General features: G+C 40.8%; 1 protein-coding gene across 5 annotated transcripts in view; it reads right to left on the bottom strand.

The window, feature by feature from the left end:
- Positions 1-2,797: 2,797 nt before the first annotated feature.
- PEAK1 (pseudopodium enriched atypical kinase 1) overlaps positions 2,798-20,446 on the bottom strand; it is a 64,378-nt gene continuing 46,729 nt past the window's right edge. For 4 of the 5 annotated variants that reach the window (XM_075208286.1, XM_075208288.1, XM_075208287.1 and 1 more), the window contains 4 exons: positions 10,053-12,663; positions 7,035-7,228; positions 5,702-6,171; positions 2,798-5,118 (listed from right to left, as the gene is read on the bottom strand). In XM_075208286.1, coding sequence (XP_075064387.1) covers positions 3,940-5,118; positions 5,702-6,171; positions 7,035-7,228; positions 10,053-12,556 — 4,347 coding nt within the window. In that variant the 5' untranslated portion in view covers positions 12,557-12,663 and the 3' untranslated portion in view covers positions 2,798-3,939. Of the gene's footprint in view, positions 5,119-5,701; positions 6,172-7,034; positions 7,229-10,052; positions 12,664-15,127; positions 15,511-20,446 lie in introns of those variants that run through there. The other variant, XM_075208285.1, reaches the window with a different exon arrangement.

The raw sequence follows: 20,446 nt of genomic DNA, 5'->3' as shown, positions 1-20,446 counted from the left end.
AGAGTTGGAGAGCAGCCAATTACTGTCTAATATTATAGCCACGCCCCCATGCATGCTGGTCACGTCCACTGGTGGCATGGTGTGGAAACCCCCCCTCTACAAATCCTGCGTTTGCCCCTGTGCTATATAAATAGCTGCTGCTGCTGATGATATGCAAGTGCATTCTTACATTGACCAAGGGCAGAGATCATCTGCATGATCACTGTGGGTTTAAAGACAGGGCTTTGCAGTGCACACTGAAAACCATAAAACATGGTTTGCTATTACATCAGGCACTCCCATTGCAATTTTTACTAGTGAAAATAGAAAGCAATACAAATAAACAATTTTCTTTTTAGTAAAGTTATGAAAGAGTTCAATACACAATACATTAATTGGATGATTCATAGGAAACAAAAATTCTATGTCATCTGAAGGTGAAAAACACTTTACTGTTCATTTTTAACTCAGAGACTGCTCATTTCGCCCTCAATCATGTTTCATATAACTACAGCCGGTGATGAATGTTAAATTATCTTTTCGAAAATGGTCTAGGTGCACAAAAATGTGTGTCATTCATCACGGCACGAATCAGCTGATTTTGAGCGTATCGCACGCAAAATCACTCTACGCATGCCCAGAACCGAGAGATACGCCCGTGAACGCAGCCCTGTCCGTTGCGTCGAACGCAAAGGACACTTACTACGGCCTACGATTTCTAGGAGAGAACAGGGGGGGCAAGGGGCGTTTTGCTGTAGTCAATTTACACTAGGCGCGTGCCAAAAGCAAGTGTACGCAGCCACGTCCGTATCCAGCTCTGGGCATCTCAAACTTACTTGTTTTCTCTGCCGTATCTCTTGCTCCAGCTAAAGGGCTAGTCTAAGTCCTGATCAGTAGTGATGAGAGTCTCGTATGCATGCTATATTTGTTGGCAATTAGGAGCCACTGTAAATATGTATTTTATGTTCAGTAGACATTAACTGCCAACAGCCTCTGCTTTATTTCTCACATCCAGACTCTCTCTTAGTCCTGTAACCCTAAAAACCATTGCCAGAATACGCCCTTTTTTTTCTCAACATGCTCCCAAAACTCTTATCCATTCTCTCATCACTTCCCGCCTTAACTACTGCAACCTCCTGCTATCTGGCAATCCCAAAACCCATATATTGTGCAAATCTATAAATAATAATAATACTGCTAATAATACTAATAATAATAATATATCCACACTTCAATCTTAAATGCTGCTGCAAGATTGATTTTCCCCTCTCACCACTCCACATCTGCTGCACCACTTTGCAGATCCCTACACTGGCTTACTGTGTCCTCCAGAATCAAATCTAAATTACTCACCCTTACCTACAAGGCCCTCAACACCACCACGCCTTCATACATCTCAAATGTCATATAAAAAAATTCTCCCTCCTGTTCAATTCGATCTAACTCTGACCTATGCCCTTGTCTCTGGTAACCATATCTTACTCCTGCCTACAAGACTTCTCCCGTGCTGCTCCCCACTGATTAAATTCCCTACCACACTCAATTAGGCTTTTCCACAGCCTTCAAATCATTAGATGCTCACTGAAAACACATCTTTTTTTTTTTTTTTTAGAGGTGACCTTATCCCCGAAAATACTATTCACACTAATGCACCCTCACAACCGTCCCAATCTCCACTCTGAGCCATACTCGCTCCTCATGTTTCAGCTGTGCCTCTTCCACTTAGAATATAAGCTCTCCAATGAGCAGGGTCCTCCATACTCTTGGTTTTCATGTCTGCATTTATTTTGTCTGCCTTGTATGTCCCTGTATTATGTATGCCCTGTTTTCCCTACTCTACAGCGCTGGGGAGCACTATTGCACTTTATAAATCTACGATAATAATAACAAATAAAAATAATAATAATAATAATAAATTTATTTCATTTGGGGGAAAAAAAACATTTTTATTAAACCGTTTTATCATTAATACTTTTATTATTAACAGGTGACAATGATTCAAGATTTTTTTGATATTCCTGTGCGTATACTACGTGAAGCCTAAATACGTGCGTAAAATACTAAACGCAGGTTGCTCTCAGAATACGTGCCTTGATGAATCAGACCCATTGTGTCTAATGACACACTTACACAGACATGTTTCAAGGGAAGAGAACATTTATCTGTCATCTCTGAGGTAATGTAAGCTTCAGTCATTCTGAGTAGCATCCAGTATACCTTTGTGTCTATATCTATATATTTACATAGTTGTAAATATCAATAACTCTCTCCAATCCTTCCACTTATATATGATGCACAACAAAATTTTATTTAATTTTTGAAGATCTTGTTCATAGGATCAGTTATCTTATCCCGCAGCAGTAACACCCAGCCTTACCCATCATCTCATGCAACATTTACTAACTAAATCTTTCACTGCTCACTGCAGTGCTTCCCCATTTCAGTGTCAATATAGCTTTTTTTATAAGTTCCCCCTTTAGGAGATACTAATTACCTCATAATGTAACCACAGCAGTGAATCAATGGGCTAAAACAATTTCCGTCACAAATTAAACTAGTAGTGTGACAGAGAATTGAGAGAGAAGAAAGTATCAAGGGATCTTTTTATTCACTTTCACTAAGCAAGCAGACTGTGGCCAATAGTATCATTTGAGGGGGAAGTTTTTTTCAGGCTTCAAACTGTCTACAATCAATTTGATGTGAGTAGATTCCAGCTCTAATTCAACAAGGAGAAAGCAGAATTAGAATCTCAGTGTGGTAAAAGATTCCACAGGACATAAAAGTGCTATACTAAAATAATAAAAAGTCTCAGTTCCACTTATTACTCAGCCAATTCCCTCAAGAATCAACAGATTTATTAACACATCAACTGTAGGAACATCAGCAGTATAGATGAGTAAAAGTACCACAACAAAAACAAAAGAAGGAAGGAGGGGTGGGAGCATGGACCACCTTTAACAGATGACCGACCCTGCTCACCTCCTATAACAGAGGAAGTACTAAGCAGTTGGGCTCTGTAAGGGGCACAATACCCAACCACTCCAGATTAGATTAGAAATTTGAAGTGCCAAGGTCACTTCTGTCTTCATATTGTGTATATATAGTTATATATATATATGAATTATAACACTATGGGTGTGGTTCTTTATGTATACTGCATGTGTGGTTGCATATAAATATAAATATGGATTTATGGTATTAAAAGCATTCAGAATAAAACATTTTATATTAATACTATTTCTGGTAATCTCTCCCTCCACAGTCTGGCAGAATGTGTGCGTATGTGTAATGTATCAGCACTTTCTGCAGTGTCTCTAAGTGCACGTCTTCAATTTGTGTATTCATTCTTCGCGAGTGTGTGGACCTATGCTTAACACTGGTGACTAAGCATGCATCAATAGTTTCATGGAAAGTGTAGCTTTGGATGCTTGAGGAATTTATAGGTAAAGTATGTGTGTGAGATTCTGTCAGGTTTAAAGCCGGTTAGTAAATGAACTGATTTACATGCAGAGAAATATAAATCAGAAATGTGTGACAAGTGTTCTGTAGATACATGATGTGGTACCAGTAGTGTGTACGGTCAACTATAAAAAGCAAAAATCACTAAGAAAATGTAAATGAATATTGGCAGTGTAAAATATGGCAGTAAAAAAACCCCCAAAAACAGGCGTTTGTTTTTTCTTTTAAAAAAAATTTAAATTAAAATTAAACATGCTTGTTCTTAATGTCTATAGTATGTATGTTATTTAATACTCTTGACTTCTGCATGCCTCAGAAACCATGTTTTTTTTCAGATATAATATATGTTAGTGTAATGCATGTATAGCCATCTGCCTGACTGTGCAGGAAGGGAGTGGTATAACACTGGACGTTCAAGCTTCTTAAAACGGAGCCTTATGGGGTATTCCCAGCTATTGCACACAAACCATGTGGGGAAAGGTTAAGGGAGGACCATGCCATTCAGTTCTGTTCCAGTAGCCGTAGAGTCTGTGCCAGTCCCTGGGCTGTGCCAAATGCCAGGTACTGACAGCACAACCAATCCTCCAGAGTTACCCCACCTTCCCTCTCAAGAGCTCGCTCTGCCAGCCTTATTAGTAGCAATGTTCTCTTCACCTGCAGCCAGTTTTGTAGAGAACCTGGTCCTTGGAGAACTTCTTCCCGAGGCCCCCAAATTAAACAGCGTAGGGCTGCCTTAGCTTGCCCAACCTGTAGCCGATCGGAAGGGCTATGCTGCAATAGAAGTCCTGCAAGACGGCCTAGGCCACGTGAATATGGAGAACGACGTGGCACAGCTGGTAAATCACGAGGTCCATATTCACGCTCCTTCAAGCCCCCATCCAGGAAGGGGTTGGGTAAGTGCAACATCTCATAAATTAGGATCCCAGTCTGAAACTCATCACTCCTGCGGTACTGTGTTGCTCCCACAATCTCTGGAGCCATCCGTGATGGATCACCCAAGCCCTGTGGACGCCAGACACTTTGGCTCTTCAACTTAGCTTGGCTAAAGTTGGTAAGGAGAAGTCTACCAGCACATGCGGGAAAAGCTCTTTGTTCAGAGGGACTTGTTTCCTTGGCGTGCTCACTTGGCTCATGTGTGGCAGACCTATGAGAACAACTACAACATGACTCACCAGGCCGGCAGCTGGCAAGCAGAAGGTTGTCTAGTCGAAGATCACAGTGAGTAATACCTTGCGCCTTCAAATGCTCCAATGCCCCACAGAGCTGGAGCAGCAGCAAGCACACTTGTCGTTCATAAAGCTCTGGCTCTCTGCGATGCTGAATCTCACCCTCCCGTACAAAATCTGCAAGTGTCTGTCTAGGGGGCTCTCTTGTAATCACCACTACTCGACTCCTCCGTTTCCCCAGTGACCCTTGATTAGTAGATGGAGCCTGCTTTTGGATCTTGTCTGGGACCTCCTTTCCTTTAGTGGAAACCTCTACACTTTCTCCTTCCTGCTCCTCTTCCTCCTCCTCCTCTTCTGATACAGTAGGGTCCTCCCAGGGTAGCAGACGGGCGGGTACTTCAGCCAGAAATTGCCCACAGTCCTGTTGGATATTAAAATGTTCTGAAAGGCCTTGTCGGACTGCCAGACAGTGGTAGTATTGCCGCTGGGCCTGTTTAGACTTACTGCGACATATCTGGAAATAAAAACAGGTCATTGTCAAATTCATGAAGTAAAGGGAATCATTAGCAGATGGTCTGACTTTAGTAAAGAAAAGATCCCGAATTATGAATATAATTTCAATATTTGTGTAGATAGAACATATATCTATCTATATCGCTATATCTCTATATCCTTTTTTTCGAGTAAATATTTAGTTTTAAGTTGAGTAAACTAAGATAAAAATTCTGCTTACCTTTTACTACAGCTCCCCCAAAAGTAGGTAAAACTGCAATGCTCTATCCTACCACTGAATGCTGGCATATAGACAGCAGTGCAGTCAATGTTCCTTGTGAATGGGAGGTTCATGGCAGATTGACTTTGACAGCACTGCTTTTAAGTTTTAAGAAAAGTGTACCATAGTGGAAGAGAGGTTTGCAGCTTTGGACTGGAGTAATGCTAATATGTGTATAAAAAATATAAAATACATGTTTTGTCCAGAAATCCAGTACTCTACAGACCTAAAATACATAAAAAATGCTTCCTCACCATGTCCATCTGCTACTTTTCTAATTATTTAAAAAAATGGAAAGTGTGACTACGCAAAATAAAAAGATTACCTTCACAGCAAAGAGATTCCCAGGGTCCTGTGCATATGATGCTCGGTAATAAACTGCATCTCCAGCTTGGCAACATGGGGCGGGGCTTGTTAGACGGAAGTCCGGCCAACTCTCCAGTCCAAAGCTGACTGGCTCTCTCTGCCCTGCCATAAAGATGTCCTCACAACGGGCATAGAAACGACGCAAGGCCTCAGCCTGTAGCTCAGCAATTCTCCCCCCACCACCTTTGGATCTCTCCATGGAGTCTCCTGACTCATTTCCACCAGTCTCCCAAGTACGCTCTGTGTCATATGTGGGGTTGGCTAGGCTCAATAATGTCCCAGCTGCTCGATCTGGTGTGGACTGGCGCGGTGTTATATTCTTCTTTGGAAGGGGTGGTGGGGTTGGATGGGGTTCTGGTTCTTGAGGAGGGCTTCCTCCACGAGTCTGACGAGGTTGCTTGTATGGGATCATGTTTGCACGGGACTGGCCTATGGGTATAAAAGATTTATTATTCATGATTTTCTCCCAACATAAAGTAATCTTTTTGCCTGTTTTATTTTAAAGCTTATTCTGTTTTGTAATTCTGTACTATTTTATACTTCTACTATTTATCTGACACTTTTTTTTAAATTCTCATCATAGTCTCTTTTTTTAAAAACTGCATTCTCAGATTATCACTTTATCCAAGTACACAGAAAATATAGTAAAGTCTACTACACAAGTGCAATATGCAATAATAACACAGTCCTGATAGATGCATGTGATTTACTCGCTAGTCTTTGTCATTAGTGTGATGGCTATAGAAGATTTTCTTTCCCAGAAATATAAATGTGAAAGTGTAATTCCCTTCTAGCAATTGAATTTAGTGGTTGATACTATGTAAATATCTGCCACTGGTTGGCCTCAATGATGATGACATGATGCTCTTTCATCATTCTCCAAAATGTGGGCATATGGTGATATTAAAGAAGGACACCAGTGATTGATATATTTCTATAGTACACCACACTCCTCTAACTACCAGAACAGCAGGTGACTCATATCAAGGACTCTCCATCAGTCTCACCCCCTGTTGTCTGACAGGAGAATTTAAATTGCATCTCTTCTAACTAAAGCAGTTGTCCAATCAGCTGTTATTGACAGAAAAAGTGTCAAAAGATTCAAAATTATTTTAAAGTATCAGTGGAAGAAATGGCTTATTGTAAAACATTAGGTATACAATATTATGCATGTCTGCAGCAGAAAGAAAATGTTTATGCATCACTGTATATCACTGGTAGTAAGCGTGATCTGATTTGCAGATGTTAGTTTGGAGAAAGTGCCTTATAGACAGGTGCACAGTGGTTCTCACCCAAGTTACTATAGGTGGCTCCCTCTGGGCTGCAGTCAGATGAACAGTCGGAAGCAGTGCCAGGCTCCTCACGAGTCTGAACCTCTGCATCAGTAAGTGGGGGAGCACTATCTGTTATAGTCTGGTCACCAGTGGCCAGGAGCAATATGGGTCCAGGTGAAGGGGAGTCTTGTACAGGCATTTCATCAGGTGTGCTGCAGAAAGAGAGGCTGTATAAGATACACATATAAGCAGTATATTATCTTCTAGGCTCAAGATCAGATTACAGAATTTGCTTCTTTATGTAGAAAGAGCACACAAACAAAAACAAACAAAAGGACAAAATAAAGAACAATATAAGATTGAATCAAAGTAAGAAAGAAGTACAACATGGATACCAAGAGAGAAGGAAGTGTAGACACACAACTAATGAGTAAACAAAAGATAAAGGGAGAAAAAGTAGTTAAAAAAGTAAAGGCATGATAAAAAGCAATTGCTGTCTTACCGAGTCCTGCTATTAACACAGTTCCCCATTCTCTAGCAGGGACACCTCCGATTCAGTTTGTCCTACGGTCTGACCTGTGTTTACCTGTGAGGGAGTGTCTTCTGAAACCATCCCCTATGACAGCTCAGCACTGACAAACACTACTCACACACCCCTCCTCAGTGCTGATAAGAAACTGAGGGAGGAGAAAGTGTTCTCCCTCCTTTACACAGTAACACTCCCTGCAGTCATACCCTTTCATGGAAGCAAGATGTGTGGCAAAGGATTGTTGTCATAAAGGTGCAAAACATGATTTAGTTATAGGAATACTGAAAGTAATTAGAATGAATAAAACATGAAAGGATATAATACTAGTAGTAGAGATAGACTGAATAAAGAAAGCGAAAATAAACACAGACAGAACAGGGAAGAGAAAGGGGATGTTACATTATAGGAAGTGTGACAGCATATTCAGAGAGATATAGGCTCCCTTTCTTTCTTCCTGCTACTAATAGCTACTCTGAACTGTGGTAACTAGCTGTATATACAGAGAGGGAGCTCTTCAGTATAAAGTGTAGCACTATTATTACTTCAGTAATAGGAGGAAACGCAATAAACACATGCTTGCTGTAGTACCACCAATGACCTGCACTGGAAGGGATTACTTGTGGGACTTTTGTAAATATTATTGTACAGAGTTTATCTCCAGTATTAGGGCTCTGCTGTTCTGTATATATTGATTACATCTAAATCTCACTATGCTCTATACAACAGAGATACCATAAAAGGATAGTGCAGGTATTTAAGATTCATATCTCAGAAACTGTATGCATGAGATAAAGCTGCCTGATATTCCCAGGAAATGTTGAAGTCAGATGGTATTAAAAATACAGAAATTGTGCATGGGAGATACTATTTTACTCATTTATTGTTATTTGTGGTGTGTTCCATCATTTAGCCTCACATCATATTCCAAAGTGTACCAATTTAAGGTATTGGATGTTCTAGTAATGGTCCCAAAATCATATTTAAAATGTAGCGTGTGGGGGTCATTTATAGAAGACCATCCTAGTTAGGAAGTGTCAGTGTACTTGCTGAGCCAGGAAGCTAAAGTTGTTCAGAGAAAGGGGGATAAAATGGGCAATTTGGAAATTGAAGTTTTGTGATCCAATTCCTGAATGGAGGTTCTCCAGCTCCCTGGACTAGACAATACATAGTTATTGGCAAGTTGCTGGTTTAAAATGTGATATATTATAAGTATAACTTTTTATGTATAAACAATGCACCTTTCCATTCAAAATTAATATGTTGTATTCTTGATGGTTTAAAACAAACATGCAATCCATTGTTTAGAAAATGGCTGCTGTAGTGTATACAGTACCATTTATTTCTATAGGTAAATGAATGCGGTTATCCACCTTTAATCAAATATTCCCCTCTACATATAAACATGAAGCCTAAAGCGGAGGCATGAGCTGGCAGGAAAAATAAGCACAAATCTGTGCAAGCTGGCTCTCAGATTTACATAAAAGGCGGGGATCCTCCTGATTTGTCATACAAACAAGAGCATTTTGATTAAGAAGGGCTTGTACACAAGTGGATTAATTAACTTCTTTCAAATCGCACAGAAGTTACAGTGACAATTCCCTATTATAGTTTGTACACCGTGGTCTAATGCATTTGTATGAACATAAGTTTCTTGCTAAAAATGTACACAGTTTTTTTTTTTTAAATAAAAATTCTGTTATTTATTTTTTACTGCTAGTTTTTAAAGTATTACTTTCTTTGCAGCTTTAAGAATAACATGGCTATCTCTGTTATAGAAGAATAGGGGGAAGTGAAAGCCCAGCTGCTGTGTCTTTAAAGCTACTTTGTAAGCTTAGTAGTAACTTTAATGGTAAACACAAATACATAAACCTTTAAAGAATATATAATCATTAAAAAAATGGAAAGTTTATCCATGCACAATGGACAAGATCTCCCTACACGTTTCCTCCACCCCCACCACATACTAGTGTTCCCTCTCTTTAGCCCATCATTGTCAGATACCTCTTCAGTTCCCTTAATAAAAAACTACCCTCCCCTTCTCTTATTTATCTCCCAATTCCTTACTTCCCATTTACCCTAACCCTCTTTTACACTTAAAATAATTGTTGTTTGTTTTCCTGTTACAATATATGGATGTTTTGGTCTGACCATACAAAATAAATTATAAAAAAAAAATAAAAAAAAATTGGAAAGTTCCCATCTCAGATTTGCAGCCATGCAAAAATGATGTCAAACATATGGGTGGGTCGGACTAATGCTAAATTTTAAATTCTGGGCAATGTGCATAACGCACACAAACAATACAAAGTGTATACTGTGCAAAGAACAAAGACTAAAGGTTCCACTGCATATTATTATGTAGTTAGGGTAGATTCTTGCATTCCCTGTAAACATGGTTGAATTCTAAAACCTCTATTGTCATTTTTCCAGTGGTGTGCATTTCTTGTGTTGTATTATACTTTTCATATTCACTGTAAACACATGCTTTAGTACTTGCAGTTTTTTACCTGCTAGACCTGGTTTCAGTGGCCATGCTCTCTTGTGGACTGACTGCTGCTCGTTCTTCCTCTGATCGATACACAAACACAATAGATGGCTTTTCCCCAGGCTCTGCTTGGCTTTCACTGAACCAATGGTGTCGTTGTACTGGTGGAGGTGGAAGCATGTGAATAACAGTGCCATCTAGTCCCACTAGTTTACCCTCCTCTCCTCTGTCCTCACAGCCCCCTTGTGCACTTCCCTCCTTCTTCCTCCTGAAAAAGCTTTTGAAGGATATCCATCGGCGTGGTTTGCCATCTGCTGGCCGACGTGGCTGTGTAGCGGAGTCAGTTGGTGAGGGCCGGTTAGTTCCCACTGGTTTTCCACGAGTTGCAAAGTGTTTGTGCAACATACTGGCATGATAGGGTGAAGAAGTGGAACGTGGAGGTGGGAAAGGTGGAAGAGGTTCGGTAGTGGCAGACACAGTTGGGCTATCATCACTGGAAAGTGCAGGAGAGGTTTTGTTTAAGCAAATAGTTCCAAAAGTTTGACTCTGGGATGAAAACAGAGTTTTTGGCCTTCCCAAAGAACATGAAGGGAGTTCTGGATCTGATTGGGTCTCTGGTGGACGTTGTTCATCACTGCTTCCAGACTCCGGAGTCAAAGCTTCTGGTGGAGAGCGAGGTGGTTGGATGGATGCCACAATCTGAGACAGAACACGATTGGCACTCTCTCGGGGGCAACCACTTGTCTCTTGGGAGACCCCACCCCCAGAGTGCTCTATTTTTTGTGCTCTGGCAGGAGTTTCTATTTCCTCATAAGTGTTACTAACGAGGCCTCCAGTCTGATGCTTTTCCTTGTCTGGAGGTGGTGGAAAGACTCCACCAGCACCCACAAAACTTCTGTAAATTGCCAAGTTATCATAAGCACTAGGATTGATTAGGATGGGCACTTTGTCAGCACTTTTGTTTATATATTCTGGTTCATCATGAATGATAATAGGAAAAGGTGGCATTCCTGCATTATTATAGCTGTTAAATTTGATCTCAGATAAATTGGGAGATCGGACAGGTACAGTATGGGCACTCAAACCAGTAGTAGGAGAGGTTGGAGCAGACTTATAGCAGTTTCGTTTAGGAGCTTCCACAGTTTCAGTCTTTGCAATCTTCTGTCGAGGGCTGGTGCTTGAAGTCCAAACCTCCTGGTAGCGAGTAGAGCTTGACTTTTTAAGTCTAGTGTTCAGATGAGATGGGCATTCTCCAGCCATAGCAGCAGAAACATCAACAACAGTGTATGGCTTACACACTGGCTGCTCCAAACTCACCACACGATATGGCTTTGCCTGAGCCATACCGATATCTTGAATTACTTCTTGCTTTGTTACATCTGGCCCAACCGCTGCTGTTTTCTCTGTAATTACACTGCCATTGCAAAAGAGTCCACCAGAGGATGAAGAGGAGGAGGAGGATGAGGTGGAGGAGGAGGGAGGGCATGACAAAGAATCCACCATTGAAGGATCAGGGGAAGGTAAAACAATGTTCCTTTGACCCTCTCCTCCAACATCACAGCCATTTAGGATCTCATCATAGCTATCATCATAGTCCACAGCACAAACCCTCTGCAATGACTTTTGCCGTAGTGGCACAGTATTCCACTTTTCTCGTCTTCCTAGTCTTCCAGGCACTGGTGATAGGCTGCCACCTTGAAGATTGGCAAACCGTGGTTGGCCCCTCATGCGAATCTCCATGGCCAAGAGTTCTTCATCACTCTCTTCCCAGCTGTCCCGCTCCTCTCTCTCTTCATCATCTTCTTCACCCCAGCTCTCATCACCACTGGAAAATTCTGGGTAGCAAAAGCGCCCACCATCCATTCCAATGACTGCACCCTCTTCTCCACTTAATGCTACTCGTCGAACACCTTTTTTTGTCCCTGCTTCTTCATGGTGACCTCCAGATAGACAGCTGGCAGGTGGCTTTCTCTCTAAAGAGCGTCGATAACATTGGTTGATCCGACATAGAAAGGTCTCTCGAGCTGTTCCTTCTGAGGGAGCCATAGGATCGCATGTACCCCCCAATCCTGCTATCTCCTTCAACACTTCTGTGAGCCCACTGCTACCCAAATGATTGTTATTAGTGAGAGTCTGTTCTGCCCCTGAGTTGTTATTTGTCCGATCATCATTACATACCACAGCTGGTCCTTGGGTTCTGGTGTTTTGAATGGGCAATGGTGATCTAGCATGACCTTGTAATGGATGGCACACTGCTCCATCCACTGTCATCATGGTGGGCTTCACAGCAATTGTGGGTTTCTTGGCTACAGGTGGCCTGAATCCAGTCGTGGCACGTGGTCGTTGGTTGGAGCAGACTTTGGCATGATGTGCTCGGTAGGGAGGTGGTGGTGGAGGGGGAGGAGGTGGCTGACTGTGATTTCCTCTTCCAAGAGCTCCCAATTGGTGCTGTCCTTTGGGCTGAAAACAATTCTTGCACTCTCCTGGTTTCCAGACATGCTCTGTAAATGAGCCGCAAGCCGACATGATGGTAGGTACTGCAGAGCATGGCACCAGGGCAAAAAGAGGAAACCCACTCAAAGAGTCATAGGGCACAATACAGTAATAACAGGTGAAATAACCATTTCATATACCTGGAGAGAGAAATACCATATTAGTATTGAGAAACACATGGCACATAAACCACAGACAATTCACTCATGTTATCTAGAAGACTCATCTATTTCACTTTGCTAAACAGTTTAAAATTCTACATAATCTTGTGACTGTAAATAATGCTTTGATATATTATCATCATCATCATCAACAAAAAATATGTCATGTTTATTTCTACACATGGTCAAGGGGATGAAAGTTATCAGTAAAATACTAACGCTTCCATTTTACCTTTCCATATGTGAGACATTGCCCTCTAATGCCATAAGTAACAGTGTGTATAGTTATATAAATAGCAGTAATAGGAGTTATCTTGTAAAGTTATATTTATAAACACATATTTAGCAAACTACAGCATCCTACAATTACATTTTTCCTTTCCACTTTAAAAGGTTCAGTAGGTATTACAACATGATAATTACAATACAACACTTAGTCCACAGTGAGCAATATTGCCACATTTCACATAAACACATGACAAAATATGTACAGATTAGGCAGCAACTATTCCAGCAACTCCTATACACTGCTGCATTAAAATAATTACATACTTGCATACAACACCATTACAATGAAGAAACTGCCTCCATTACACACTGCTGAAGTTGACAATTTGTACCATGTACACTGGCTGTGCCAAACTCCCCCTCAAACTGTTCTCTGCCAAACTAATTGTTTCATAGAAAATGAATATATATATATAGAATATCGCAGTGCCAGACACCCCCTCACTAGCTGTCAATTAAATGGAGAACAAGTATATACAATAATATGAAAGTGCCAGTCCCTTTTCATACACGCAGCTGCCTCCAACACTATTTCACTGATGTGACCCTGCTGTCTTTTCCTAGATGATCTCAGATATAACCGGGGCTGGGAACTTCTACTGCTTTATTTTATAGTAGCAAAAGTGGCTATGAATATTTCTCAGTATGACTGGCAGCATTCTTCCCCTGGTTTGACTGATGACCTTTAGTGATATTTCTTAAGCCTTTGCAAAACTTCTGTCATTTCTAAAGCATTACTTTTCCACTTTTAGCCAAACAATTCCCATTGACCTCCTGTTTATACAACTATTTTTGTCGTGACCCCATAACCAATTCTTCTATTCCCATCTTGAAATTTCACTAACATCTCCAGAATCTTTCTCCAAGGATACTCTGAGTTTCTGTTTCCAACCCTGCAGAAGCTTTAACAATCCACTGACCCCTTAGCACCTTTTCTAGGGCAGGCCCAAAAGCCTCATCTACATTTCTTTGCAATATTTGCTGTTCTCTAATACTAGTTTCCGTTTAGCGAGGAAGGAAGACATTAGGGGCCTGGACACACCACCACCTCAACGTCCTGCCTCTGAATCATACATGGGTGTGAGAGGGTCCCCCCCCCGCCAGAGATCTGCAGACCATTGCCATATTAACTCTTTGGTAGAGCACTGCTCTATTTTTGACACTGGCATACGTATTCTTATGTTTACAAAACAATATATAAATGTAGCTGTCACCAACTCACAATACTAACCAATAACACATAACAGAGTTAAACAGTAGCATTCATCACCATTCTTACACTTAGATTTTAGTAAGACAGATTGCCATAGGTCATGGGTGTATGCACTTAACTCTACCTGGCACACAGATGGAATATATGGTCATACACAAGAGTCTTGTGTGAGTAACAAAGGTGTGTGTTTCAGCACATATGTACAGTAAGAGATTGTATGTTTGACAGAGCCCAGCATGTGTAGGCAGACTGTGTGTTTGTACAGAAGTGTGACAGCGCAGGGTATGTACATATGTGCATATAGGTCCATTTTCCCTGCCTCCTGGGCCTGGGAAGAGTTGCTGGAATGCTTGGTATGTCTGGGGGGGGTCAGTCTGGGAGCAGGGAAAGTATGTGCTATTTACAGGACAATATGGGGGAGGAGGCTCACCACCCAGTCAAAGACCCAAAGAGCATCACTGTTAAATTCTACTCTAAGCAGACTTTACATCTCTCTATTAACCCTACAATTACCAGGCACTGGTGGATCCCTTCTACAAATTCCTGTCAGAACCTTTCAGAATAGTTCTTCATTAACCCCATGTCCTGCCACAAACCAACAGAGCATACCATACATATTACTTAGACTGCTGCTGGACTACAGATAGGGTCCCTTTGTGCTCAGATGCTGTCAGAATAGCATGTTATCACTCCAATACATCAATAGGTCTCAGATCACACATATGCAGAACACGGAATTAATAATCTTCATTTTCCCCTTTAATAAAACCCCCTAAGCAAAAATGTGCAGAGAATTACTTCATTAAGCCACTCATGCCAGCAATCTAAAAAGCACCCCTCCACTGCCTGAGAGCTGGCCAGTGTCTGTCCTATGTAACACGTTCTATTCCTATACATCAATCCCACAGATTCATATAAAACCACAGCAATTCCAGCACTCACCAGAACAGACGTTTAGCTGATCTGTCACTGCTGAGCAAAGATGGTCACACTGCGATGATCAGCTGAATATGGATGTGACAGAGTAGAGCATGTATGAGACAAAACTGTGTGTGAGCACTGTGGCTGAAGCCAACAGAGCTCAGTGTGTTAGAGCTGTCAGGATTTGACATACCCGTGCATTAGCTTGACAGCATTGTGTTACAGACTCATGTATACATTTATTACAGAACTGTGTCAGTGTGCTGTGTGTTGCAAGCTATGATGTGCGTGTCAGTGCTATCCTCTGTGCATTGGTGTCTGATCTGTGCATGTTTGCTTGCTGGCCTGTGCTGTGTGTGTGTGTGTGTCTGTGTGTGTGTCACAGCCAGTGTGTCTGACTCTCTTTCTTGTTCTCCCCCTGCAGGGAAATTTAAGAGCAGCAGGCAAATCATTTCCTGAAAGAGGAAGGCACACATCTCTTCTTCACTATAACACATTCACACGCGCATCCTCCGCATAAACACTCACTCGTGTGCTCACATGTATTGTATGTATTATGCGGACACAAAAAAACAGCAGCATAATTTTACATATATTATATATGAGAAAACGTACACATTATATACACCAAAAAAATTATGTATGTAATCCAGAACCACCTCCCTCCCACAAAACCTAATGTAGTGTACATGGATTTCAGGGAAGAGGTACAACAGAACGGTTGATAGCTCCAGAATATAAGCAAAATCCCGAAATCCCAGGGGCCAAACAGCTAATTTCTGCAAGCCCCAAACTTTAGTAGTCTTTGCTATTGAGATCAATGAATGCACACATTCCTGGCTCCTTAAAAGACCCTGCTGGCTAATAGATTTGATGCACGGATTTCTGAATTGAACATTATTTTGTTCACCCCTGCTTAAGACAATATAATGTGCAAGTGGCTTAGTTATTCCTACTCTGGATCTTACACACTGCATTAAAACAGTCAGAGACATATATATATATATATATATATATATATATATATATATATATATATATATATATATATATATATATATATATATATATATATATATATACACACATATACATATATACACACACACACACACAAGTTAACCCGTGCATGATACTCATGCATTCTAGTCAAATCAAGCTACTTAAGGTGTTAAAAAGGTTCTTGTCATGCATTTGGGCCATAGCCCAGGCCTCCTCAGGGGAAGAGCGTTACTTCCCGACGTAAGCACCCTTTTTTAACGTGGTTTTGTCCACATGTCACCACCTCATCATTCTTCTCCATCACCTCATCCTTCATTTTCATCGCCACATCTATCCAGATGTCTATCCAGACACAGGGATCTCTCTCAGTGGTCCTGAGTATCACACTCCTCTCACTCTGTCACCCCCGGCAACCACCAACCACTCCCCACTGTCACCCCCGGCAACCACCAACCACTCCCCACTGTCACCCCTGGCAACCACCAACCACTCCCAACTGTCACTTCTCCTTCAAGAAATATATATATATATTTTTTAAATCTTTATAAACACTTTTAACAATTAACAAATTAAATTAACAAATTAAAAACATCTTAGTATACCAAATTTCAGCCCTTTCTGATTTTTTTTTCACACACACTAAGAATTTAGTAGGTCAGTGTATAACTCCGCCCAGCAGGTGGCGCTGCAGCTTGGTTTTATTTTTTCCACACACACACACACACACACACACACACACACACACACACACACAGACTAACACACGCCACTAGGCATTTAGATTATAGATATGTCATACTTGCCAACTCTCCCGGGATGTCCGGGAGACTCCCACATTTTGCGAGAGTCTCCCGGACTCCCGGGAGCGTGTGGCAATCTCCCGCATCTGGCAGAATTCTGCCCACTTCCTAGTGAAGTGGGCAGAATTAAGTCTAAAACGCCGCGATTCACCAGGAATCGCGGCGTTTGGCCCCGTCCCCTACTGTCAAATGACGCATTTGCGTCACTATGTCACAGGGGCGGGGCCAAAAATGACACAAATTTTTGGAGCCCCGCCCCCATCACGCCCACCTCCCCCGGCAGGCTCCCGGGAAGTCAACTTCAGCAAGTTGGCAAGTATGATATAGGTATATATATTTGTATTGGGTGTTTTCGCTGATAATAGAGCTTTGCCCTTATACATCAAGGGATCAAAGGTGGCGATTCGCCTGGATTTGCTGGAGACAAACCTCCCCATGTTTTTATCCAACAAGCATTGCCACAGTACCTGTACTGCTGCAATACTATTTCTGTTATCGCCAGCTCTGGATTATTATTATTATTTTTTTTTAACAATTTCTTTATTTTTGAACTGAAAGCCCAATTCTGTGCTTTCATACAGACTGCGCGTAAGTAAGTGAGCCAGCTAGCTAGGTTATGCATGTGAATGTCACCTTACACTGGCCTAGTGAATTGACAAATTAACCCTTATAATCCAGGGCCAGTTTCACCTAGATTTTAATGATAAATTGCCGCAATAACAGGTTTTTCTCATAATTGTGATAAGAATTATTGCCGCATGTTCTTAAATAGGCCCCTGTATTTCTATCATTTCTCTACAATAGTCTGCTATTTATGTAGAGAATGCTTCTCAGCACATGACTTCCTGTGACCTCAACCCCCCTGAATTAACACTCTTGTGCACAGCCTGGTAAATAATCCCTCTTCACCCAGTCTCTCTCTTATTTGGGATCCTAGAAACTGGCTTTACTATCAATAATGGAAATCCAGAAATTACACAGAAGAGGTCCCTACTCTGCATTCATATCTCATAGAATAGGGCCCCTAATATAAAGCTCCTGTCACTTCTGGAATGGTCATCGATAACAATTATGCACTAATGAGTCACATAACTATACTAGTTCTGGTCCCACATTTACGAAAATCTTACAGAAACAGGTTTTGTTAAGATTCCTTTAATACAATAAAATAGGGGAGAGAGAGGAAACATATACTGCATACAACATAACAGGGAAACGGAGCTTGGTAACTCAGCTGTCTAAGATCTTAAATTAGAGTATCTAATGGCGAGTACACTACAAAGAGGGGTTCCCATGGGATGGATATTAATCAAGGAGATCATGGGATCCCTGAGGGATCCCCTTCCCATTATAGTCGGATCTTCTTCCCCTGTTAATGGACAGCTCATTCAAGGATACATTATACTGTTACACTGTGTCATTCAGAGGACCAAGCTTTTAATAAATAATACCAGAGCTTTCAGGCAAAATTGCACACTCTTATTTTTGAAACTGAGCTCCAACAAGCAAAGAAATTAAAGGAACACGGACATACACTTATATTCAGAAATCGGACCAAAGTCCAGAATGTAAAGTGGACCACCCATCTCTAAATAAAGCAACACGGATGTCTTTAAATGTGTATGTGTTTAGGGTATTGTGCACGAAAACTGTGAAAGCTACTGTACATTTTATTTGGTTTCCCCTAAGACTACCCTGGCAGGCTACCTTTATTTTCAAGGAACATACACACAACATTTTTTCCCCCAGCACACTGCTATAGCCAGCAACAGATCTGCCATTTCTACTGTAGATAAAAATGCAAAAGTCTTTGTTGCACACATTTGCAAATGTATGTTTAAGCCATCCTGCCACGCCAAGGCGCTTTTGCTAATAGGATGGTCCTACTCTAAACAATGAGAGTCCCATATATTTGGGCCATACATATGTGTTTTTAAATTGAGAGCCAACTTACCAAAGAGGTACCCCAGAAGCCTCCAAACAGCAATTCAGTGCCAGTACCCCCTCTCAGCTACTGACACCAATATGCCTCTCAGACAAATACAAAAGTGCCACTTTTGTATTTACCTTTATTTTCAAACCAGTATACTGCATACTTTTACTATGCAAAGGAAAGGAAGTAGATAGAAAAGAATTAGCATCAGGATAGAGTTAGCAAAAGGAAGGATAAAAATAAAAATATACATATATAGTTATAGATTCATACTAACATACAAAGAATAAAACCTGAACTACCAGCTTAGCTATATATGTATAGACCGGAAGCTTCGCATTGTGAGCAAAAATGCAGATTTCAATATTATGAAAAAGACAAAAAGAAACAAATCTAAGACACGTCTCAGGATTAAATACAAAGACCTAGAATCAAAATACATAAAACATTTCTCAATATTAAAAGATCCAAATGAATTCAAATGCAGAGAACATTAAACACAAGACACAGACAAGATTCATCTCAAATTCAGAGACAGAAAATTGTTTGAAGTAATAGTCTCAATACAACAACCAATGCATATTTATAGCTCAGTGGTTGGCAACATGGTATATTAGGGGCTTTTTAAAGGGATCTTAAGAAAACAAGGACTGCACATTACCTTTGTGGAGAAGTAGCTGATAATGATATTCCCATAAGAGCTATAGGTTTTCTGATCAGATTTCTCATGTGTCTCCAGATTTTATAAATGCCAGAACTGTGCAACTGTTATAGTGTTATAATATGTACAGTGCTGTCTAACTTCTGCAGTGTAAAAGGGTCATATTTTTTCTGTGTGTAACATCAAAGCATAGAAACTATTTAGTAATTATTTCCATTTTTGATACAAAGTAGATGCACCAGGAACAAACATATTTGCAACAGATTTCTAGTTCTTTTAGAAATGAAAGAAGGCGACATGGAGCTGTACAGTTAGTCATGCATGTAGACACGCAGACTGTGAATTACAGAACATATGAAAGAATATTTCTACCAAGTAAACATCTAAAATCCAAGACACTAAAGAAAAATATCTTGAAAATTAAATTCAACATACAGTGGTAGTGATTCCATCATTTATTTAAAAAAAAAATGATCTACACTGCACATTCAAAGTTCTTGCACTGGTTATGTCACTCAAGTTCCCATCCTTAACAGTATATACTATCTACTTTTCTCTGCATGTTGCTGTGATCTATTGTCTCCCTGAACACCCCAGCAATTGCTTGAACATTTCTAAGCCTGCCTCACTCATTTCTTACCCTCTGAAATACCCATCATCTTAGCCGATTTCAACATCCCTATTGAGGACCCACATTCTATTTCTGTCTCCAAACTACCTTCTGTAACCTCTTCTCTCGCTTCTCCCACTAGACCGACTTTCCTACTCATAGTAATGGCCAATCATTGATGTTGCCTGATCCCCTGCAAGCTCTTCTCGACCAAATTAACCTCTTTTTCCTTAAATCAACTAGGCCTCTTCATACCCACAGAACTCTCAGTAGGGGTGTGCACCGGGCCACTTTTCGTGTTTTGGGTTCTGATTAGCTTCAGGTTTTGGGTTCT

Source organism: Mixophyes fleayi, chromosome 4 (assembly GCF_038048845.1).
Source record: "Mixophyes fleayi isolate aMixFle1 chromosome 4, aMixFle1.hap1, whole genome shotgun sequence".
In the NCBI taxonomy this organism is placed as follows: Eukaryota; Metazoa; Chordata; class Amphibia; order Anura; family Limnodynastidae; genus Mixophyes; species Mixophyes fleayi.
This window is presented reverse-complemented; position numbering and strand designations above follow the sequence as displayed.